At 36.8% G+C, this 25,473-nt stretch overlaps 1 protein-coding gene across 12 annotated transcripts; it reads left to right on the plus strand.

Annotated features, from left to right (window-relative positions):
* The first annotated feature begins 3,105 nt into the window (after positions 1 to 3,105).
* Positions 3,106 to 25,089, plus strand: ESD (esterase D). 12 transcript variants are annotated; one of them, XM_032611252.1, is made up of 12 exons: positions 3,112 to 3,185; positions 3,905 to 5,367; positions 6,547 to 6,595; positions 7,727 to 7,792; positions 8,868 to 8,942; positions 9,542 to 9,630; positions 11,912 to 12,010; positions 13,445 to 13,569; positions 14,617 to 14,736; positions 15,398 to 15,496; positions 17,451 to 17,618; positions 24,839 to 25,089. In XM_032611252.1, the coding sequence occupies exons 5-12, from the start codon at positions 8,875 to 8,877 to the stop codon at positions 24,917 to 24,919; spliced, it is 849 nt and encodes a 282-aa protein (XP_032467143.1). In that variant the 5' UTR covers positions 3,112 to 3,185; positions 3,905 to 5,367; positions 6,547 to 6,595; positions 7,727 to 7,792; positions 8,868 to 8,874; the 3' UTR covers positions 24,920 to 25,089. The 12 variants fall into 12 exon arrangements, with proteins under 12 accessions (XP_032467153.1, XP_032467143.1, XP_032467147.1 ...); XM_032611256.1 differs by having other exon boundaries at positions 3,905 to 6,595; XM_032611257.1 differs by lacking the exon at positions 3,905 to 5,367 and having other exon boundaries at positions 3,120 to 3,185.
* Positions 25,090 to 25,473: the final 384 nt, after the last annotated feature.

A 25,473-nucleotide genomic window follows, 5' to 3' on the forward strand; every position in this document is an offset into this window, starting at 1 on the left:
CCCGCTCAGGGAGCCAGCAAGCGAGGGAAACCATTGTTTGTTCTCTCTCTCCCCTGCTGCAGCAGGGGCCCCAATAATGCCTTGCCTGAATTTTTTGTCTGGCCTCTGATCAATTTCTATTGATTAAGAAGGCCAAGGGCTTCTCTGGTGACTTAGTGGTTGGGGGTCCGCCTGCCGATGCAGGGGACGTGGGTTCGTGCCCCGGTCCGGGAAGATTCCACATGCCACAGAGTGGCTGGGCCCGTGAGCCGTGGCCGCTGGGCCTGCGCGTCCGGAGCCTGTGCTCCGCAACGGGAGAGGCCACGGCAGTGAGAGCCCCGCGTACCGCAAAAAAAAAACAAAGAAAAAAAAAAAAGAAGGCCAAGAAACCTGGTCCGTAACAAAATGACCTATCAGAAAAATTAAATGAATTTCTCTCTTAAATACTAGGATTATTGGTGATTTAATTTTTATTAATTTCTATATTTTAAGTGTTCTTTTCAAATATATATTTGTATTAATACAATCAATACTGTATTTAATAATATAATTAAAATTTATTAGACCTTGGGATGAATCTAACTGAAATCATGAAAGTGGGAATATGTAAGTTTTACTTTGTGAAGCTTTGAAATTAGTGAAAGACAGGTAAGGTGAAAGTGGTATCAATTTGGGGATGTTGAGATATTAAGAAAGAGAGGAGAACAGCCTTTTGGCTCTCATGGTTTTCGAAGCCAGATGTTTGGGAGATTCATTTTTCAGTTGCAGGTCTTAAAAGTTGGAGTGCCTGAAGCAGGGGATAACCCTTCATTCCTGGGGAGAAGCTCAGGGTCTGTGAGGTCCCTTGGGATTGCGGGCTGCCATGCCAGGGGTTGGGTTTATGGTGAGACTCTGTCTCAGCCTTTCCTACCTGCTTTGATGTGTTTGCTGATGTGAAGGAGTTACTCAGCTAATTTTCACTTCTTTTTCGGAGTGAACTGTACCATAAGTAGCTGTAGACTTGGTGTGTCTCTGGGAGGAGGTGAGTTCAGGCTCTTCCTATGTCATCATGTTGAACTGCTTTTCAGAGCCTACATATAAATGACATGATTCACTACTTGTCTTTGATTTATTTCATTTAGCATAATGCCCTCAGGTTCATTCATCTTGTAACAAATGGCAAGATTTTCTTCTTTCTTTTTTTTAATTTTTATTTTATTTTTTTATTTTTTTTTGTGGTACGTGGGCCTCTCACTGTTGTGGCCTCTCCCGCTGCGGAGAACAGGCTCCGGACACACAGGCCCAGCGGCCATGGCTCATGGGCCCAGCCGCTCCGCGGCACGTGGGATCTTCCCGGACCGGGGCACAAACCCGTGTCCCCTGCATCGGCAGGCGGACCCTCAACCACTGCGCCACCAGGGAAGCCCTTCTTCTTTCTTAAGGATAAGAAAGTAATATCCCTAAGTAATATCTCATTGTGCACATATACATAAAATCTCACATTTTTTCATCCATTCATCCATTGATGGACACTTAGGATGTTCTCATGTATTGTCTATTGTAAATAATGTTGCAATGAATATGGGGGGTGCACACTTATATCTTTTCAAATTATATATATAATATTAAAGAAGAAACAGAAATTTATTGGAGCTATATATTATAATTGTATTTATGTTGAGTAAAATAAATTTTAAATTTTACTTCCGGTTATCATCACACTGTATCAACACAAGAACCTTTCAGTAAAAGACTTGATCTCACAGTTCTTAGGCTAGTCTGCACCCCAGAGCAATCAATTTATTAAATAAATCCCCTTTAAGCTTCTCCAAATATTTCCTATCAGTTCTAAATAACTTGCAAACTTGGGTATTCTATTTTAGTTGTGAAACTCAGTTTGAAGAAAATTCCATTTTCAGTGACTTGTATTAAAAAATAGTGCACCACAAGGAAGAGTAGCCCCGGATCGCCACAACTACAGAAAGCCTGCAGGCAGCAACCAAGACCCAACGCAGCCAAAAATAAATAAAATAAAATTTTTTAAATAATTAATTAAAAAAAATAGTAGAAAGTAAAATGAATTTTTCATTTCAATGCTTCCTCAGAATAAAAATATTATTTTGATTAAATAAATGCTACCTTCAGCCCGAATTCCAGTCGATCCACAGCTCCACAGATTAGTTCAGTCCATAGGTCACTATGGCCAAATAGGCCTGGGCCACGGGGACAAATGCTGACAGGTAGTCTCCTGAGTGGCATCCATATTTATAACATAGGTTCCAATAGAGGTCACTTCACCTACCACTCCTTTCAGAAGATCGGCCACATCATTTGCAGGGCCCAGTGCAAAATGGAAATATGTGGGCCCTTTCAGAATTTATTAATAATGTGGCACAGGAAAGAAACTAGGACCTCAGCGTCTTTCTGAGGTCCTGTTCCACTGGACAGGTTGCATGCCCACAAAACCAGCCTTGTCTTTCAGAAGATGTCATTTACAATATGTCTATCTAGCTGTTGGTTAAAAAAATTTTTTTTGGTAATCATGTTTAACTTTCTCAACAGGCAAAGTACACTGACAATTTCGTTAAATCAGGCAACAGAAGCAAAAGGGTGAGCATCTGTTGTAAGTCAGCAACCTACAATGTATTGCTCAATTCAACTAACATTGAGAGAAGGGAGAAAAGAGGACACTGGGGAAGCTTCTACTATGTTTCCAGCACAGGAGATTTTTAAATGGCTCCTATTTCACTCCAGCTACCAAGTAGGTGAACTGGAACGACTGGGGCTGGCGAGGGGGAGGAGGTTTGAAATTATGTCCTGGTTTCTAAATAACTTCAAAAGGCTACGGTGGAAACATTTTCCACGAGTTAAGCTGTGCCAGAACTCACGTTCATTCAAGCCTGGGCCTTATCCTGCCCCCGCTGGTAAGAGTCTGGGCCAAGGCGGACGGCGGCTCCCTGACGTAGGACTCGCGTCAAGAAAAGGAGAAGCCGCCCACAAAGCGCTGCGGGGAAGTGCGAGGCGAGGGAGGGGGCGGGGACAGTGGGGGGCGGAACCGATGAAGGGCGGGGCTGAGGAGAAGGGGCTCGGGAGTTAGGATCCCGGAGTGGGCGGGCCTAGAGGGGGCGGACCCTAAAGGGGCGGGACCGAGGCGGTGGCCCTGGCGGCCATGATGAGGCCCCGCCTTTCCCTTACGACTGCTGCTCCTCTTCCCTACGCGGCCCGAGGTAAGGCTAGGTCTGGACAGAGGCCCGGATGTCCTCGGCCCGTCTGGGTCTCGTGCTGCCCCGGTGACACGGCGGGGCCCAGTCGGGGCGCACGCTGAGGCCTGCGGCGAGTCGCGTGGGTGCGATCGCGAAGAACGCGGACCCGGGCCCGGAGCGCGACGAGCCGTGGCCGGAGGCCGAGGGAGGGGCGCTGAGCCGAGGACTTTGTCCCGAGGCTCGGCCTCTTCCCGGATCCCTTTTCCTCATTGAGCTTCCAAGAATGTGTAACTCGGGGTGCTCGGGCGTGCGGTCTCTGAGGGCATCTGCCGGTTTATCAAATACCCCACTACGTTTGCGTAGCTGTTCCTGCATCAGGTGGATGGGTACCTCGCTCATGGAGGAAACAGACCCCAAAGCGTTCGCAGCCTCCACGGGCGCCTGGGTCAGGGGCCCGGGCACCTGGGGATCCCGCTTCTCCGCACACGCTTGCAAGCACTTTGGAAGGCTGATCGTATTTGTAAATGCGGTGTCAGTTGTGTAGTCAGTCTGGCGGTCGTCTGTGAGTGGGTCGTCAGGGCGATGGCATTTGCGCGGACCTTGGAGGGCATTCGAGGTTGCAAGAATAATAATAGCTAACGTTTGTGTGCGTATCATGGCCAGCAGTGTTCGAAGTACGTGAATTAACTCAGTCCCGGGAACAACCCTATCAAACTGATCCTATTAATATCCTTACTTTACAGATGGGGAAATGAGGCATAGAAAGATGACATAGTTTGCCCGAAGTCACGACCACTACTACCAAAGAACTACCGTGTATAGTACGTGGTGAAGCCAGAATTTGAACCTGGAGGGTCTGGCTCCACAACCTGCTCTAAAAAACCATTGTACCTTGGCACCCAGTAGAAACATCCAGGCTATGCTAGAATTATACATAATTGAGTTTGACTAAATTAAGATAACAGAAAACAAGGCCAGAAAAATACTGTGGGACCACTGAAGACAATTTTGAGAGCTAAGTTAAGGTGCTTGGAGTTCATGGATGCTATGTTTTTCCCCAGGGTGGATTAAAAATTCATGTATGGGCAAGCCATGTGAATTATGAAGGAAAAGCGATTATGCATAGTACAGTTAATAATGTGACCAAAGTATATATGGAGTGCTGCTCATCCTTTTTGTCAGTTCATAGTTTAAATTTTCTGAAGTTTTAATGGCATCAAGCTTTTAAAAAATTGCATAATTATTGACACTATCTTCCATTTCAATGACTTATTGGTTTTCAACTACTGCCCTGACAGCAGAGCGGGATTAGTTCTGGACACCTGTAGCAGCATCCTGGAAGTGGGCAAGCATTTTTCATCTGCTAGTTAATGTGGGCAAGCTAACCATGTTTTAAAATTGACAATGTGCTTAACACTACTGAACTATACACTTAAAAATGGTTAAGACAGTAAAGTTTATGTTATGTGTTTTTTAATCACAATTTTTTTTTTTTTTTAACATCTTTATTGGGGTATAATTGCTTTACAATGGTGTGTTAGTTTCTGCTTTATAACAAAGTGAATCAGCTATACATATACATATGTTCCCATATGTCTTCCCTCTTGCGTCTCCCTCCCTCCCACTCTCCCCATCCCACCCTTCCAGGCCACAATTTTTAAAATAAAATTAAAAATAAATTTAAATGACTAGTAATTCCAAATAGACCATGTTAGGCCTGAAGATGTGTCGTGTATAGGGATCCATTGAGCAGTAAGTTAAATGGATTAAAGCCCTAGGCCTCCAATGCAGGATTGATTTTAGTGAGACACACAAGAAGGAAGCAAAGTAGGAAGGAAAATTTAATTTCTTGTGTATAATTAGGATGGTGGCAGTGGGAATTCAGAGACGGGTTAACTTTAAGACATTTCAAATGTAGGTTGGGCAAGACAGGCATAGATGAAAAGAGAAGCAAAAAAAGGAATAGAAACACTTGGTTTGAAGGTAGGAGACAGAAGCTTGACTTTAGATGCGTTGAGTTTTACTAGCCTGTGGCACATCCTGTGAGAAGGGTCCAGCAAGAAATTTAAATTCTGGCACCAATGCCTGAGAACGATTGAATCAAGAGAGGCAGATTTATATTGTTTCAAGGCAAAAATAGAGCGGAAACTTAGGGAATGGAATCCTGTTTTTTCACGGAGGAGAGAATTTGAACAAGGAAGTGATGGTAAGCAGTTCCATAATCGGGTGATGTTGGGAAGGCCTGTGTAGGTTATCGAGAGCCAGTGGGGTGGGACACATTGCAGATGGAGAAATGGATCAAAGTCCATGAGGGAATGAGAACAAAAACCCAGGTAGAGATAGATAGAAAACTTTTGAGGCTTATGGAAAGAAGGAAAGAATGGGTGAAACACAAAGAACACAGATTGCTGGAGATAAATAACACTTAACTTCAATAAGTAAAGGGAAGAAAAGTAAGATTTGACAGTTTAGCCTTTTGGGGGAATGGATACTTTGTGAATAAAGATGACTTTGATACTTTTTACCTCATTGGCTTTCCATGTACCATGCATCCAGAGAAACTTTGTTCTCTGAAGAATATTGATGTACATTTCATTGACTTTCTAGGAAGACTGGCACTGTGAAATTTTTTTTGCCTTTGTTTTTGGTTTTTCTTGGGGGAGGGTGTTTTTTATTATTCTATTCTACTCTGTAACTTCGTTTCTCCCCAAAAATCTGTTCTAGAACCAAAATGAAACGTGTCAGACAAATGACACATTTGGTGTCATTTGGTGCACACTACTATGTACATTTCTATTTGTTTGTTTGTTTATTTCTGTGTATCAGTAACTTCACCATCATTCATAAGCCCAGTCAGTTTTCTCACCAGTTCGTCCTTTCTAGCCAGTCAACCCAGTAGTCCTTAAGCCGTCATCTCTTCCCTTCTTTATCCTCCCCGCGTTACACGTTTGACCTACAACCCTTAGCTGATGAGTCTAGGCTTCTTTTTATCTTTCTCTGCTTTTCTCGTCTCCACTCCTGTTTTCTTCACTCTCAGCAGTTGACTGTATCTCGTACTTTCAAATTGCAATCTAAAACTTTTTGTTTATTTAAAAGAAAAAAAAAAACTGTCTTCATAGGACTCTTATTCCAGGAGAAGTTTTTAACCAAACACAAGGCCTTGTGGCAAAATAGGTGTTAAGGTACTTAGATAATGGGCCGAGGCAAAGCGATGGTGCTGTCCCATCAGCTGCCCTTTTGACACTGCCATACCCAGAGTAGGTAGTCATCTACCTCACAAGAGGAAGATGTCTCTGTTGAGAATGTGTAGTGTACTATACATGTCTGTATAACCTTTGTTGTGAAAAGTATGTCCCATTTCTACACCATTTGATCTTTTTTTCAGGATCATCTACCCTTTGGTGCAGATAAAAAAGCAAGTAGCAATTGGACAGGTACATTAAAGTTTTATTTTTATGTATTACTTTGGAAGTTGAATGAAAAATCTAGTAACTTGGTTTAAAATATGCTATTTTTCACATAGAAAAATTTTAGTGAAAAATGTAATCACCTAGTATATCATTTCATATATCATAGTATATCATATCTAGTTCTTAGCTTATGTCTTATTTTTTATCGAGCCCAACTTTCTTAATTGACAATTGAAGATAGTTTCTAAAATGGGTAGTTAGGGGGAAAAAAAACTTTAAAAGCTTTGATTTTATTTTTATTAATTCATTCTACCAATTTAAAAAACAGTATTTTAACTTTGTTTTCTCTGGCCCAATGGAAAGTGTTTGATTTTGAATTTTAATTAAGAACATTCAAAGAGCAGAAGAAATAGACTAGTTACGGATTACCAAAATAGATGAATAACAAACTATAAAAACAATAGAGGTAAAGAATAAGCTAATTTTAAAAACTTTCACATAATTGGTAGTTAGAAGTTAAAAATTTATTCATTAATTCAACAAATAATTATTAGGTACCTCTCACGTACTAGATATATGCTCAGTGTACCATGTTTTGGGAAAGCAGACATAGTCCCTGCTAGATCTAAAAAAGTAGGATTTCCTTTAAGAATAATTCAGGTAAATTTTTTTCCTTGGTCTCATGTGTATATATTTTCAAAGTATACATCTATCTCTGTTAATTCATTATTTAAGATAGTGTCATAAACAAGAATAGCTGAAGTTAATATTCAATAATTAATAACATTTTGTGGGCAGTTTGTTTAAAAATTGGTCTTTTGAAGGTTAAAAGCATAAACCTGTGAATAGAAGGTAATTCTACCTCTGTGTATAATTGTAATACCCTAATGCTATAAAATTAGTCAGTCTTTTCTGAAAAAAAATTTTTTTGTGAGTATTTAAAAACCCTCTCAGGAGGCAGGAAAGCATAGCAGGAGAGTAGGGGCTCTGATGTCAGACTTTCTGGTTCACATCCCACATTTCCAATGCAAAGCTCAGTATTTGGATTTATTGAGGAGATTACTTAAACGTAGGATTGAAACTAATCTTATTTAGAATTTTGCAAAGATGTTTCCAAAATAAGCTTCCTAAGATTATTGCTATGTATCTTTTTAGAGTAACCTTAACACCACAACTGATCAGTGTACAGTAGAACATTTCACTGAGAAGACCACCAGAGAGGTAATACCTGTGCCTGGTATCTGAGGAGTTTTTATTTAGTTTGTACGATTTAGTGATTTGTAATAAGGAGGGGAAGGGAATCCTTCCTCGAGAGATACAAATCAGAATCAGTCTGGTTTCTCTTTACTCAACAGGTATTTACCATAAAGATGGTGTTCCAGTTTTTTTGGTATTTATTATTAAAAATTAATAATGTGTGGTATTTTAACATTTAAGTTTAAAATTATTTGTGAAAACTTTAAAGATGTGTTGGAGAGAAAAGAAGTACTAAACTTCAAAATTTCTCCATGACAAGCTGTACTTTTAATTCACTCAGGACAGGGTTTTGTTTTACTTGCTGGTTTGTTTTAGAAGGAGAAATGTTGATCTGAAAATTGCATATCACTTTCTCTGAAACACTCTCCTAGGATGAGTAATTTGATCTCGTTCAACATGTAGGAAAGTGCCTGTGACACTGTGTTCAGTAAATGTTACCTGTTATTATTTTCAAAATCATTATTGTTATACCATTTTCCTCCCATTCTAATATCAACCATAATGTTCATACCATTGCCTCCTTTGTTACAGTTAACTGGTAAACTATTAACAATTTTTAATCTTCTAAGCTAAAGTTAATAACTTATTTATATTCTGCCTCTTTCTGAAAAGAATTTGGAAAAAAGTAAAAAGGAAAGGGACTTCCCTGGCAGTCCAGTGGTTAAGACTCTGCACATCCATTGCCGGGGGCATGGGTTTGATCCCTCATCAGGGAGCTAAGATCCCACATGCCACGCACACAGCCAAAAAAATAAATAAAAAGAATTTGGGGCAGTCCACAGTCATACAGACAAAAAAGCTTGTTAATAAATTAGTAATGACATTCCAAAGTACTAAAGTTTCCTAAAGTGAGTACCAAGTGTAAGTATCAAAATTAGTTTCATAATATTATTTATGAGAGGAAATTAGCATGTGAAAAAAATTCAGGGTGGCAGACAGTTGCATGTTTAGATAACTTATCCCAAAAACAGTTAGTTTTGTTTCAAATTTTTTAGGAACTGATTCTCTAGAAATTAATGAGATTAATCTTCACTAATAGGAGAAGAATGGCGTTGAAACAGATTTCCAGCAACAAGTGCTTTGGGGGATTGCAGAAAGTTTTCGAACATGACAGGTAACTACTAAGAAGATACAATTTTAGATATCTCTAATTCTGCTTCCGTCTATTTGATTCTTTAAATAAGCCCATGAAAGATCTCTGTTGCCTGAATTACTGTTTACCTGTAGAAAATACTTGTGATTTTTATCAGCTTTATCTTATCTAGTTTTGATATTGGTGATGGTAATAAACTCTTAGTGGTAAAAAGCAAATTAAGGACGTGATGCATTTCAGTGCCCATGAACAAACATGTAGTTTAAGAGCTTTAGAATTCATTTTTTATAAAAGCTGATTTATTATTTCATATATCTCTTTAGAAACAATTTTTCTTTTAATAATTTTAGTGCTGCATTGAGGGTGTTACATTTATTCTTTTAATTCAGCCTGCTCAGAATGACTGTGTACCAGGCACAGCATAGGCTCAGTTCGGTTAATATCAATAGATCAGTATGCTAAATTGGCCTCATTCTTTCTTTAAGGGCTATGGTATATTCCTTAAATGTTGGTGGAATCACTTATTTTGGACATTAAATCACTTATTTTATGTTTCTGTCTTGACTGATGACAATCAGGGCAACTGATTTTTTTTGTATGTATGACTGTTAAAATTACAGTGTTGAACTGAAATGCAAAATGAAATTTGCTATCTATTTACCACCAAAGGCAGAAACTGGAAAATGCCCTGCACTATATTGGCTGTCTGGTAAGTGTTCTGCCTTTGAGTTTTATAAAGGAGTTTCTTTTTCTTTTTAACTAGCTAATCTTATTCTTTAATCTTCACTTATTGGTGTGCCTTCTGAACCATTTATAAAAGACTTTAGGAGCCTGTCATAGTCTACTCTTACTTTATCCCAAGAATAATTTCAGACCTACTGAATTACATTTATTATACTTCTTTTTCAATTAGACCAAGTAATTCAGCAGAGAATATAAAGTTCTAGACTCAGTGACAAGAGCTTAGAAAAGTTATTTACTTTGTTCCTACTGAAGTGTTTCTTAGAGACTTTACCACTCAAATAGAACAGTATTAGGTAAAACCAGGGCACCTGTGATATGCTAATTAGAAACCACAGCCAAGAAACTTCTTGCAGTGTTCTCGGAAATATTTTAATTGGACTCACCTTCTCTGGCTACAATCTGGAACATCACAAAAGAATACTAATGCTTCTTAATCAGAGGTGAATGTTAAAGATTCTTGAATGGATTGTGAGAGAGTAATTTTGAACCTCTATGCTAACTTTTCTTTCACAAGACATTGGCACTTCATCTTTAGAAGCAGACATTATAAGAGACTCATAGAAACCAAATTATGTCATAGCGTTCTATTTTTGTTTCTTTAAAATTGCTTCTTATAACTTTGATTTAAATCCTCCCTTATGTATGTTTCCTCAAAGATATGCCCCAAATACCAGTCTTTAAAAATGAGAATAGTATTTCATTTTAAAAGGTAAAAATTAAGTGCCTACCTAGTTTTTTTTTTAACATCCTTATTGGAGTATAATTGCTTTACAATGGTGTGTTAGTTTCTGCTGTATCACAAGGTGAATCAGCTATATGTATACATATATCCTCATATCCCCTCCCTCTTGCATCTCCTTCCCACCCTCCCTATCCCACCCCTCTAGGTGGTCACAAAGCACTGAGCTGATCTCCCTGTGCTATGTGGCTGCTTCCCACTAGCTATCTGTTTTACATTTGGTAGTGTATATATGTCCATGCCACTCTCTCACTTCGTCCCAATTTACCCTTCCCCCTCCCCGTGTCCTCAGGTCCACTCTCTGTCTGCGTCTTTATTCCTGTCCTGCCCCTAGGTTCTTCAGAACCATCCTTTTTTTTTTTTTTAGATTCCATATATATGTGTTAGCATACGGTATTTGTTTTTCTCTTTCTGACTTACTTCACTGACTTTAGGTCCATCCACCTCACTACAAATAACTCAATTTCGTTTCTTTTTATGGCTGAGTAATATTCCATCGTGTATATGTGCCACATCTTCTTTATCCATTCATCTGTCAGTGGACACCTAGGTTGCTTCCATGTCCTGGCTATTGTAAATAGTGCTGCAATGAACATTGTGGTACATGACTCTTTATGAATTATGGTTTTCTCTGGGTATATGCCCAGTAGTGGGATTGCTGGGTTGTATGGTAGTTCTATTTTTAGTTTTTTGAGGAACCTCCATACTGTGCCATAGTGGCTGTATCAATTTACATTCCCACCAACAGTGCAAGAGGGTTCCCTTTTCTCCACACCTCTCCAGCATTTATTGTTTGTAGACTTTCTGATGTGCCTACCTAGTTTTAACTCAACAACTAATTTCTTTGATTGGAAAAAGCAAACCAATTTTGCTAGAAGAGCAGGGTATTGCCAAAAGCAATAACACATTACATGTTTGTTTTAGAAACATGGTATTCTGTAGCTAAAGATGCTCTTAGAAATCATGTAACCTGTAGAATAGGAAACTATTCTATAGTACCAGGGAAATTATATATTACCCAGGGTCACATAAAAGAGTGAACAAGTTTTCTGATTCATGGTCCAAAGCTGTATTCTTTTCTCCTGTTCTTTTTACCTTTTGTTTCTGGTGAGAGCTACTGCAGTCATATCTCTTGTTAAAAGAATAACACACCATTAGGGTTGTAATAACATTTGTTTAATGCGCCATATTGCCATTCTACAGTTTGAATAATTCTAAATTCCCAAACACACCTGGTCCAAAGGATTTCAGTAATTGAAATTTTAGTGAGTGACCTTCAAAGGACAGCTATGGGAGCATTTAACCTAAGACAGTTCTTGGATTAATACCGTTACGTATTTTATGAGAAGGGAAACTTTAGTGTCTTTTTCAGCATTATTTCTTAAAACAAACAAAGAAAAAACTTTCTAATAAGTGAGCTTGTTTTCTGTGTTATAAGAAGATTAAAGCTTATAAACCGTTCACAGTTCACAGCATATCATGAGATAACAATATTTTTGATCTTTAGGTTTAACTTGCACAGAACAAAATTTTATATCAAAATCTGGTTATCATCAAGCTGCCTCGGAACATGGCCTTGTCGTCATTGCTCCAGATACCAGCCCTCGTAAGTGTTCTTGTTCCAGAGGTCCTTTGTAAAAATATAAATCCTTAAGACTTAAGTTCTAATAATGCACAATTCATTTCATATTTTTGCTATTTATCAATCTTTCAAGCAACATCATGACTCTAAAATACCATGCTGTATATTTTCCTCACTGAATTTTACTCATAACGTCACTCTTATGAGAGAGGACAGTTTTGCTATTCACATTTTACAGATTAAGACACTAAGGCCCTTTAAAACAGAGACTGAGCAACTCAATTAATAATGTATCATATAAAATAACCTACAATGCATAGGAAATAATTTTTTTTATTCCTTGGGTAAACTGCCTTGTCATGTGGTAATTATCTTTTCTCATTTCTGTTAGTCATCAAATAGTCATACAGTTAAACAAGTATTAGTTTTAATATAAATGATTATAATGTTTACATTAGAGAAATGAGAATATCAAATATTTGAGAATTCAATCCATCAGATAATTGAAACTTGTTTTGGGACCCTAGAAGAGTCAGGAAATGGAATTTAAATGGTAGCTAAAACTATCTGGAAGTTGAATGGCTGGCCTTGGAAGTAATGCATTTCCTTTCACAATCCATATTATGTAAAAGTAAGATGTGTCACAGGAAATGTAATAAAATGTTTAATTCAGAAGAGCATCAAAAATATAAAATGCCTTGGCATAAACTTCTAAAGTATGGAGATTTATTTTTTAAAAAAACATAAAATTTCCTAATTGTTGTAAGTGGAAGAATGTCATATTCCTGGATGGGTAGACTGACTATTGTGAAGAGGTCATTTCCATCAAATTACGTATCACTATAATTTTATTCAGAATCCCAGTAGTTGGCCTTTTAACTGTATGCAAGGATATAAAATAAAATGTAATTAGTTAAAATAGAATATAAGAAAATTCCATTGGGGGATGGGTAAATAGGGGAAACGGGATGGAATGATTCCCAAGTACATAAGGAGACATCTTCAGTTCAAAATAGTGAATTGAGTACAAGCATTTGTTCCCCTTCCCTTCTAAGATCACAGCGGTACAGAGAAGTAAAGAAGTGTTGGTAATGAGGAGGGGCATCAGAGAAGGAATCAACGCATTTCTGAAAGATAAAAAGAGTATAAGCCCTTTGACAGGTAAAACAGAGTGAGGAAAGATATGTTCAGAATACATAGGAGGGAGCTCCATCAGTGAAGAAAGCCAGTGAATACCCCGGCCTAGAGGGCCATTCCCTCTCTTGCCTCATTGGCTAGAACTAGTCACATGACCGCACTCAAGGGGGCAAGGAAGTATGTGCCCCAAAACGCAGAGAGCCCACAATACTTGGTGAACAGCTCTAATGCAAGTGAAATTTCAGGTTCATTTTAAAGTGTGTTATTAAACATGGGCCATTACTACAGAGTAGATGAAACCACAAGATTTTTCCTTAATAGGTGGCTGCAATATTAAAGGAGAAGATGAGACCTGGGACTTCGGCACTGGGGCTGGATTTTACGTGGATGCTACTGAAGATCCTTGGAAAACTAACTACAGAATGTACTCGTATGTAACGGAGGAGGTAATTTAATTTACAGTGTAATTATTAGTTGATGACTGCCAAAAGTTTGATTTGGGACACAAAGTCCTTCCAGTGCCGAGAATTTTAAACTAGGGTATGGTATTGTTGAATCTATTGGGTACATATTTGTTAATTATCTTGGTAAAAATTCCAAAGTTTACAAGTACTATAGTACTATTTTCTGCAATTTAAATGAACACTACGTACAATTTTAAAGAGTTTAATAATTATACTGACACCTGTATACACCACCCAGGTTATCCAAAGAAAACAGTGTATGAAAAAACTGTATTTTCTGGCAGCTGGTTCATCCAGACATATTTCATAGTGATTAAAATCAAAAAGGATAAGTGGTAAAGCACTGCTTCTATTAATATGTGTGTGCAGTTCATGCATTTTTCTATGATTTTAATTGTTAATGTACACATCATAGAAACTCAGAAACGATAACGTAAAATTTTAATCACCCATAATTCTGTCACCCCAAACAACTATATGTTCGTATATTCCAGACATTTTTTATGACTAGTTTTCATATATAGTAAAACATTTTTATCTTCTTCTTTTTTTAATTATATAAATATTTTCTAATATTCTGATCTATTTGTAACATAATTTTAATAATTGTATAATATTCTGTCATATGCTGTGATTTAATTTTTTCTAATGGAGGCTATTTATATATTTACATTTTTTTTTTACCATAATACGTATTACTGCATTGATTATCTTTGTTTATAATTTTTTACCCATAAGGACTCTTCCCTTAGAAAGAGATTCCAGGAAGTGAAATGACTAGATCAAAAGTTTACATTTTAAAGTTTCCTTCTGCATTATCTTCTTAAAGTCGCTTTCTAAGGAAGATGTAACGTATATTCTCCAGTGATATATTAATGATCATTGTCTGTCTGACTTTTTTTTTAATCTTTACTAGTGTGAACCATTTTAAGACTGTGAATTTGGAAGTATTGATTATTTTAGATGACTTTGAGAAAGCCTAAACTTATTTCTGTCATATCTCTTGTCCCACTATTAAATTCTCTCTAGCTTCCACAACTCATAAATACCAATTTTCCAGTGGATCCCCAAAGGATGTCTATTTTTGGCCACTCCATGGGGGGCCATGGAGCTCTGATTTGTGCTTTGAAGAACCCTGGAAAATACAAAGTAAGATTACCTAAGCTTCTAGTGACAGATATTTCTCTTGAATAGTATAATATTAGGAACTTTCAAAGATTGAAATTAAGATACTGTTGTTTTAGTATTGGGACTAAACTTTTCTAGTCTTGGGAATTTCAAGGGGTTTGTGGGGAAAGAGCATTAAATTTGACCATACAATACAATGCTACAGAATCAGAAGTATAGGAATTTTATCCCAGTGGTTTCTCATTGGTCTATTAGAGGTATTATAAAGCAGCTTTCATTGCTTCTATTCAAACTATAGTTTTCTAGGCTTTTTTTCCCTAAAAGTTATTATTGATTAATGTTATTGTGACAGTATGTTATCATTTACTTTTACCGGGAATATTCTTGTAAAGTTGACTTTGATTTTCCACTGTTTTAAGTGGAAAAAATGGGTAGAAACGCTGAACATAAACTTTCATTTGTGCCTTATTTAATGAAAATGTAGCTCTTTTATTAGAACACACAAAGGATGTGGTATCTTGGAGAGGCATATAATCTAAGCCCATAATATAGCAAAAGGAAAACTGGTCACGGGGATTTTCATGGCAAGTCAGAGTTTTTAAGCAAGTTGTAAATACCTGTTCATATTCAATTTAGCAAAATAAAACTTGTTTTTAATTTTTTTGTTTGTTTGTTTCTGAAGTCTGTGTCAGCATTTGCTCCAATTTGCAACCCAGTGCTCTGTCCTTGGGGCAAAAAAGCCTTTAGTGGATATTTGGGAACAGATCAAGGTAAATGGGAGGTAGGTACTGGATGGCGGTCTTCATACTCATTCTTAAGTTTTCAAATTTGTTAAAAAGCTACACACTACAGACGTTATATTCTTAACTTACTCAAGTTAAGGATTCAGATCAAAAAATAATTAAAGTGTATACATATAACAATAACAACAACAACAGAGAACAGTATTTCAATTGCATTGAATTAGGGGAGATATTCTGCGGCTACATTTTTTTTTTGCTAATGATTCATTTATATGTTTATTTTCTAAATTAACATCACAAAAAATACCCCATATTACTAAATTTAGACTTACCTCATATTAACTGTGTGCTTAATTGTATGATAAGAACTCCAAGGCCTGGCTTTTTATTTTGTGTATCTGTTTCAAAGTCTAGCATCTCTCAGATTTGGATTTTAAATTCTAGACTTCAAAGCTTTGAAAAATAGATATTGTGTATGTAATATACATTTATGAGAATATTTCCAACAGTAAGATTGCTTTTTCACGCATAGGAGCAGATGCTTCTAAGTGAAAATAAAAACGGCCCTTTTTTCCTGAGACTGATTTGCTCTTGTGCAGAAATGGGCTATCTGAAAACTCCACCAAGAGTTTGAATATTTTGCAGGCGAACGCATCATCATGTGCATGTTAGCAAGTAGAAAATCGTCGAGTGGGAAAAAAACCTTTTTTGTCTTATTGCTGTTTATTCAAAGTCATTTACACATGGACCCCTATTTTATTTAAGATTGGTCATTGAAATTCTGACAAATTGGAAGGTTCATCTTTTAGTCATTAGAGTTTTGTTTTGCTTAGTCTTAGATTTTTATTATATTGGAAGAATGCTGAAAATTATTACTATTAGTTACTTTGGGGACAGTGCATTGACGGTGCTTGTGCCTCAGTGTTTTGAGTCCTCACCATGTGCAGAGTTTGTGTGGGGTTTTGAGATCTTATGTCAAGAAGGTGATGACCCTTTCCCGTCCACAGGGGCCTTATGGTCTAACAGAAGTTTTGAGTAAAAGACCAACTGATTGGGAGAAGTAGGGGAGAGGTACCCTATAAAGGAATCTGTATCATTTTTCTCCAAATGGCAGTAGATTTTACTATTTTAATTATGCAGTGTTTAGGCTATCATTTAATTTACTCTTGGAATAAGGAGGCCATGCAGAATTATGCAATCGTGGAACTTAGAACTAGTTGGACTTTATAGGTGTCCTTCCACCCTCTCCTTTTAAGATTAAAAAAAGCAAGTCTTAAAAAGCATGCTACTTTAGAAGGGGAAATCTTTTGGTTTTTGTGTGTCTTGATCAATGCATAAAAGTTGTCATTAGTGAATATACATGAATAATATTTAAAGATGGATGGTAAAATAGAAAATTGTAACTAGTGGCAGCTCCTCACATAATAAATTTGAGTTGTTGATATGATTCAGATTGTTCAAATCAAGTCTTCCTGAAAGTTCCTGGAGATAGACATTTGGTGCCATTCAGCAGATAGCAAAAGAGAGATTTATGTCTGGAATTAGTCAAAAAGAAGTGACAAAAAATAGACTATTTATTTGAAATAGAGAATATTTGGAAGTAGAAAAAGATAATGGAGTTAGAAGAAATAGTCAGTTTGTAAAAGGATTTACAAAGAAAACAAATTGGTTTTCTTGGAGTTGAGAGGTGATTAAACCTTAAAGGTTTGGAAGAAAAAAGGCTATATACTATGAAGAATACTTGAGATATAGAATTCTTGCCGTTGGTCTAGGACTGGTTGAAAGTAGGGAAGAAGCTGTAATTGACGATAGAATTCTGAAGGCCTGTAAATAAAAACCAGACAAGCCAACTTAAAAGCATATTTTCAATTTAATCAGCCTTAGAGCTGAAATGACTTTAAATTTCTATTCAGTTCTAGTATAGGGGATTCTGCAGAATATCTTTCTGGGCACTTTCAAATTTATTTTTCATTATTTCTCCCCTTTTTATAGGCTTATGATGCTACCCATCTTGTGAAGGCCTGCCCAGGTACTCAGTTGGATATACTAATTGATCAAGGAAAAGATGACCAGTTCCTTTCAGATGGACAGCTACTACCTGATAACTTCATAGCTGCCTGTACGGAAAAGAAAATCCCTGTTGTTTTCAGATTACAAGAGGCAAGTACTAGGAAACCTTAGCTTGTTCTAAATTAACTATAAAAATAACAAGATTCCATAGTACCTTCTTAATTTTATTTTAGAATTTGAAAAGCTACCTCTAGTAAGGTATTTTTTAATTATAATAAGACATTTAAAATGAAAGCCTTCCTATTAAGTTAATGATATCTAAGACCAAATTCCATAGAAATAGGAAAGCTTTTGACAGTGAAAAGTATTTACAATTTTCTGTCCCACTGTAAAATCAGTAAATAACACGAAGTTAACGCTTGAATAGTACTTAATTGTCAACATTATCGGGTATATCTTTCTTGACACATGCGACTATTGTTGCAGTAAAATAAAAGGACAAGCTTCCGCCTTCATTACTCTTCACTTGATGTACACATCTTAGCCTCAGAAGCTGTGTATTATTTGTCTCTCTCTCTCACACACACACACACACACACACACACACACACGCACTTTATATTGTTTGAGTTAGGTGCTAATCTATTTGTTGTGCTACTTGCTAGTTGTTTAAGAATAATTACTGAATTTCAATTGGTTCGCAAATTTTCCTTGACTAAAATACTTTTGACTATTCACTACTCACTTAACTCTATGCTAATACAGCTATAATTAAAGAAATTCTACCTTTTTTTTTAAATTATGTATTCATAAGCTTCAGAACATAATAAAAACAAAATTTTTACTTCAGGATGAAAAGTGAACACTGAAAATTATACATGGTTGTGATTTTTTTAAACATTTTTATTCATGTTTAAGGGTAATATGTCAGGCACATTGATCCAAAACATATAATGATAAGTGTTCAAATAAATCTAGATCAATGTGTAATGTGGTATATTTCAGTTTACAAAAATGTTTTCACAGCATTAGCTCATTTTAGCCTTATATGACCAGATGAGAGACCATTCCTAGCCTATCCACCTGTTTGGGTTTTTTTGGGGTTTTTTCAACTTTTTTTGTTGTGGTGCTAAAATACCACAATACCACATGAAATTTACCACCTTAACTATTTTTAAGTGAACACTTCAGTGGTATTAAATACATTCATAATGTCATACAGCTATCACCACCATTCATTTCCACGATTCTTTTCATCTTGTAAAATGAAACTGTTCCCATTAAATACCAACTCCCCATTTCTCCCTGCCCCCAGCCCTTGGCAACCACCATGTTACTTTCTGTGTCTCTTACTACTCTGAGGATCTCATATAAGTGGAATCATACAGTGTTTGTCTTTTTGTGACTAGCTTATTTCACGTAGCACAGTCCTCTTAAGGTTCATCCGTGTCTCATGTGCCAGAATTTCCTTCCTTTTTAAGGCTCTTCATTGTGTGCATATACCAAATTTTGCTTATCCGTTCTCTGTCAGGGGACCACTTAAGTTGCTTCCAAGTCTTAGCTATTATGAATAATGCTGCTATAAACATGGGTGTACAAATATCTCTCAGGATTCTGCTTTTAGTTCTTTCGGTTATATACCCAGAAGTGGGATTGCTGGGTCATATGGTAGTCCTAGTCTTAGTTATTTGAGGGACCTCCCTACTGTTCTCCAGAGCGGCTGCACCACTTTGCAGTTCCACCAGCAGTGCACAAGGGTTCCAGTTTCTGCACCTCCTCCCCAACATGTCTTTTCTCTTCTTTCTTTTTTTTTTTTTCCTGGATAGTAGCCATCCCGGTGGCTGTGAGGTGGTAATGTGGTTTTGATTTAAATTTCCCTAATGCTTACTGATGCTGAGCATCTTTCCGTGCTTATTGGCCATTTGTATATCTTTTGAGAAATGTCTATTCCAGTCCTTTGCCCATTTTTTCATTGGGTTGCTTTTTGTATTGAATGCTGTTTGTATTGAGTTTTATGAGTTCTTTGTGTAATGTGGATGCTAATCCCTTATCAGATAAATGATTTGCAGATATTTTTCTCCCATTCTGTGGGTTACCTTTTTACCCTGTTGATGTTGTATTTTGATGCACAAAATATTTTAATGTTCACGAAGTCCAATTTGACTATGTTTTATTTTGTTGCGTGTCCCTTTGGTGTCGTATCCAAGAAACCACTGCCAAGTCCATTGTCATGAAGCTTTTGTTCTACGTTTTCTTCTAAGAGTTTTATAGTTAGTTTTATAGCTTTAGGACCTACATTTAGTCTTTAATCCAATTTGAGTTAATTTTTGAATATGGTGTTAGGTAAGGATTCAACTTCATTTTTTTGCACGTGGATTCCAGCATCATTTGTTGAAAAAACTATCCTTTCGCCATTGAATGGCTTAACACTCTTGTCAAAAATCATTTGACCATATATTCCAGGGTTTATTTATGGGCTCTCTATTCTATTCCATTGGTCTATATGTCTGTCTTTATACCAGTTACCACACTTTTTGATTACTGTAGCTTTGTAGAAAAATTTGAAATCTGGAAGCATGAGTTCTCAGGTTTTTTTCTTCTTTTTCCAAGATTGTTTTGGCTATTTGGGCTCCCTTGAGATTCCACTTGAATTTTAGGATGGTTTTTCCTGTTGCTGCAAAAATTGCCTTTGGAATTTTGATAGGGATTGCATTGAATCTATACATTGCTTTGGGTAGTCTTGACACCTTAACAGACCATGAACCTGGGATGTGTTTCCATTTATTGTGTCTTCTTTAATTTCTTTCAGCAGTGATTTATTCACTGTACAAGTAGCTCATCTTCTTGGTTAATTCCTAAGTATTGTATTCTTTCTGATGCTGTTGTAAATGGAGTTGTTTTCATAATTTTCTTTTCAGATTGTTCAATTTTAGAATATAGAAATGCAACTGATTTTTGTGTTTGACTTTTTATCCTGCTACTTTTGCTGAATTATTAGCTCTAGCAGTTCAGGGTTTTCTACATACAAGATCATATTATTTATGGACAGAGATAATTTTACCTCTTCCTTTCCAATTTGGATGCCTTTATTTCTTTTTCTTGCAAATTGCTCTGGCTAGAACTGCCAGTACTATGTTGAATAGAAGTGATAAAAGTGGGCATCCAGGGGCTTCCCTGGTGGCGAAGTGGTTGAGAATCTGCCTGCTAATGCGGGGGATGCGGGTTCGAGCCCCGGTCTGGGAGGATCCCACATGCCGTGGAGCAGCTGGGCCCGCTTGCCACAACTAGAGAAAGCCCTCGCACAGAAACGAAGACCCAACACAGCAAAAATAAATAAATAAATTATATTAAAAAAAAAAAAAAAAAAAAAAAAAGTGGGCATCCTGTCTTATTCCTGATCTTAGAGGAATAGCTTTCAGTATTTTACCATTAAGTATGACATTTGCTATGGGTTTTCATGCATGACTCCTGGCCATCTGTTTTACAGATGAGGAGACAAGCTCAGAAAAGTAACCTACTTATGTAAGGTCACACAGCTAGTTTATGGTGGAACCAGGCCTGGAAGCAAGGTCGTCTGATTGCAAATACTATCCTCCTTGCATCTGTCTAACCATTCCAAAGCAAGGCAAAGCCGTACTCCTGAAGAGCCAAGGGATGGAATTAGAGCTGACATAGGGGAAGCTGTGCATAAGCTGCTACTTGCTAAGATCTCATGCAGCAGATCTTAGCAATCTCCCTGATGTCCTTTTAATCTCCTTGATATTTTTAACATGTACACAATACATATATATCATGTGGGAAAATATGTCCAAAACCAATACATTATGTATACCTTGTCTGTGGGTATCCATCATATAGAAATAGATTTTTTTAGATTAATTTGAACACTTATCATCAGAACTACATGTTTTAGATCAATAATCAACCTTGATAAATTTGATTATAAACATAATAGTATGTTTATATTAACTATTACCCTAAGTGATGTAACAAAGCATGTTTTTTCCAAATGACGTTAACTTCTTGGCTCTAGTGGCGTTGTTGCCTCTTCTGCTTCCCTTATGTCTGTGCCAGGAAATTTCATTGTTACCACCAACAACCAAGTTTCATCCTGCCAACAAAGACTGAAAACTCTCTAGAGTTTGTTATAAAAACAACAGAGTTAGAACACTGATGAAATTCTTGGGGGCAGAAAATAAATCAACTTATTTCTAAAATGACTAAATCCCAAGCAACTGAAAAACGTAGTTGTCTGTACTTAATGAAGAGTCAGTACAAAGCATGCAATTCTTTAAAAAAAAAAAAAAAAGTGAGAAAGTATCGAAATCATCAGTCACAGTTTTTAGCTCAGGCACAATTTTCTGTTCACTTTCCTTCCAGCATGGACAGGTTAAAACTGAACTACACAGTCTGAAGCAGATCGTTTAGGTTTGTTGTAATTGAATGAGCGACTGAATGGACATACCTGGGCACTGGCTCCAGGGAAGCAACTTTTCAGATTTTCAAGCCAACTTCCATTGACTTCAGATTACCTCAGGTCTGAGGGCACTTGATTATAAGTACAGTTGATCTGTATTTCTTTATGAAGTGGGAGCTGTGAAGGATTAAATAAGCTGAAAATAATAGTGGGTAATATAAATAAGTGATCTAGGGAGGAAAAAAAAATTATTGCAATCATGTACATGGTTTACCCAACTTCATTCATTTTCCTCTTTTTAATGGTGTTAAATGCTCACAATCTACATTTCTATCAACTGTCAAAAAAAATTGAGGGGGAAGTGTAGTCTATAGGGATATTAATTTGGTTTTTATTATACTTCATAATTTTTTCTTTTTCTATTTTCACTTCAGTGAATCTAAATTGAAAATACACAAGGTAGCAGAATTCTGATAGCCAATATACACAGATCAAGTCTTAGTCTGAAGAGGAAAGGCCTAGTATGTCTTATTATCAGTTATTGGAGTAATATAGTGAAGAAACATTGTCAGTTTCAGACCGAATGGAAACTTCCAGAAACCAACATTGAAGCAAGGCTATAGTACCTTCTCAAGTCTCAGGCGCTTTTTGAAGATTCAGAGGTTGTTTTGGCCTCTGTGCCTGCCTGTTAGAGAAGAGTATGAACATGGCACAGAATTCTAGAAGTGCAGGGCTCTCTCACTCATATGTATCCCCATGCTTAGCACAATTACCTGGCACATAAACCCTCAGGAAGTGCTTATTGAATAAACAAATGAGCAGCTTTCAGCCATCTTCTTTGTACTCTGAAGAGACTTCATAACTCGGGAATTCATATCTGAGCTTTGCTAATTGGGTCTGGAAAATATGTAGGAAAATATTGCCTGTTAGAATAAATGTTCAACATAGCCACGGAAGCACTGCTTCTTTTTTTGAGAACTGAGCAAAGAATAAAAGAATGAGTTCGTTTATTTTTATACTCTAAGAGAGTTTTGCTACCAAGGATTTTTCCATTTCAAGTGTGAGGTAGAAGAGGAAATGAAGGCCCTTTCAAGTGTCACTAAATGAACGTAGTTACACAAGCTGCTTAACATACAAACCAATTCAAAGAATTCGATGAAGGGAGCTACCCCCATTTAATAATATTGACCAGCAGAGCTTGAAACTCATCAAGAATGACACAGTCAGTTCTAATTATATAAACGTCTTGTATCTACCAGAATGGCAGTAATTCAAATGTATTCTCTTGCCTTTATGTTGATATTTTAAAAAATCTTTCTTGGTTCCTCATGACAGGCATTTTCTATTTTCTCATGAAGGTAGACCTTCAGTTAAATATCATTGTGGAAGGACATTTGCTTTGTATTTTAGGTGAAATACACTGCTATCTTGCAATACACCCCTGAGAGCTCAAAGTTGTCACTTTAGTTTACTCTGGGACTTCTCTAATAAAATAATAATAATAATAAATAATAATAATAGTGGCTACCCACTATGTGCCTGAAACTGCACCACACTGAACATACGTGCGACTAAACATGAAAATACAGCATAGTCAGTCGCGTTAGGCTCTCTGTTAACAAGTGTTTCGAGGCATCTACACCTGTTTTCAGTCAGATCCATCTTATCATCGGTGAAAAATGGCGGGTACTTGGTACTATATTTCACAGGTTTTGTGGCCTGAAAATCATGGGCATATTTAGCCTCTTAACAACTCAAGAATTCCATGGTGGAAAATGCTTTTCTTTAACTTTATGTAAGAAACTGTCCTTCAGCTCTAAATTTAACTAATTTAACTGGGACTGGTCTGATCGTCGAGAGACATGAAACCAAAGAGTTCCAAGGCTCAGCCTTAATTTTGACAACATTCATGTCAGATTCACTTCCACAGTTTGGGCACTGAAAATAGAAGACAGATTGCTTTTAAGTTACTTTGATGATTTTAAACTAGAACTCTTTATTAACTGCTGTTCCCAAGATATGCACTGCATACCCCTGCCAACTAAGAGGTAGAGAACATTTACTGATTCATCAAAACCTTAGGGACTTTACCTTGTTCCCTGAAACCCAGGTGATATTTTTATTAGGTTTTTTTTGTTTCTTAAGTGCTTAGAAAAATTCCGTTTTCCTCCCATCAGAGACCATTCGCTCGATCTTAGACTTTCATCTTTCTCAGATTATTCTATTTTGTATTTTAATTGTGTTTTGGCAAGGTAAGGGCTGTCCCCCAAATTATCTGGCTTTTAACTCTTTGATTCTTCCCACCCTATTTTTCTTTTCTTTTTCCTTTGAGAGCTACTTATTTTGTACTCAGAGGACACTCCGAGAAAGGATTGCCTCTCCATTTACCATTGATTACCTATCAAGGATTTTATTTGACCAGATAGAAATCTGTTTCAACGCAACTACTTGGCACATTTTCTCTCTGCTTCATGGTAGTTTTCAAAAGTTTACTGACTTTTTACCCAGTTTGATTTATTGCTGAGGGATGTCAGAGTGTAATGAATTATTCCTTTTTCCTCAGATAAAGGTACAATATGCTTTTACCATGCAGGAGGTCGAATTCTTAATGTGATTTATGATGGCTGTGTTTAACTTCCCAGTGATAGGGCATTTGGGCGTTCTTCATGTTCTTTCTGTATTGTTTATGTGTGCTTATTTTGTATCTTAACATTCCCTTATTGAGGGTGGTGCATTGCTTTTTTGAGTTAGAACTTTTTTCAACTACTCTTTTTTCAGTGAAAATGTTGAAGTACAAGTGTAATAAGCTTTACTTTGATTATAAACCTTCCACATGTTGTGACAGTTTGATTATTTATAAGCAAATTAAGTGACATGCAAGATATATTTAATGTACCTAATATCGATTTTTCTGAATAGTAGATAAATGTCTTATCTCTATTTTGTCTTCTAGGGTTATGATCATAGCTACTACTTCATTGCAACCTTTATTACCGATCACATCAGACATCATGCAAAATACCTGAATGCTTGAAAAGCTTCAGATAAGAGAATCTCTTCAGGATGATAAAATTGTAATAAACAGACTGGCAAGGAAAAAAAGATTTTAAAACATTGGATTTTGTAGTGCCAAAAATGCTTCATTCTGTAGTTGAATCACCCTCTAAATAAATATATCAAACCTGCTTCTGATTTAAAAAGTTACCTTACCAGTGTTCACATGGGAAATATTTAATACTTCACAGTTTTCTCGAGGTAATTTGGAAATCGTTGTGTTGACCTCAGGGCACAGAATATGAATATAATCCCATTGAAATCATTAAATGCTAACTCTGGAACAGAGAGTTTAAAGGTAGTTTAGCCTAAACTCCTCACCTTTCCAGACTTTGAGCCTCTGAAGGCGTGGCCTGTCTTCTTCCTGTTCATTGTTACACACCTAGTGTCTAGCAACCACTTGGCGCGCTTCTAGTAGTCACTGAATTGAATAACTATTTGTTAGTTGTTGAATAAGCAAGTAGGGTCAGAAAGGTTAAATGAATTCCCCATCATTACACAGTTATTTGTGCGAGAACTAAGATTAGAAGTCAT

Source organism: Phocoena sinus, chromosome 18, assembly GCF_008692025.1.
Source record: "Phocoena sinus isolate mPhoSin1 chromosome 18, mPhoSin1.pri, whole genome shotgun sequence".
Lineage (NCBI taxonomy): Eukaryota > Metazoa > Chordata > Mammalia > Artiodactyla > Phocoenidae > Phocoena > Phocoena sinus.

Coding starts and splice junctions, on each gene's coding strand:
- ESD (XM_032611262.1), top strand. CDS start 8,875: ATGGCGTTGAAACAGATTTCCAGCAACAAGTGCTTTGGGGGATTGCAG. Junction 12,011..13,444: donor TGCTCCAGATACCAGCCCTC/GTAAGTGTTCTT, acceptor TTTCCTTAATAG/GTGGCTGCAATATTAAAGGA. Junction 13,570..14,616: donor ACTCGTATGTAACGGAGGAG/GTAATTTAATTT, acceptor AATTCTCTCTAG/CTTCCACAACTCATAAATAC.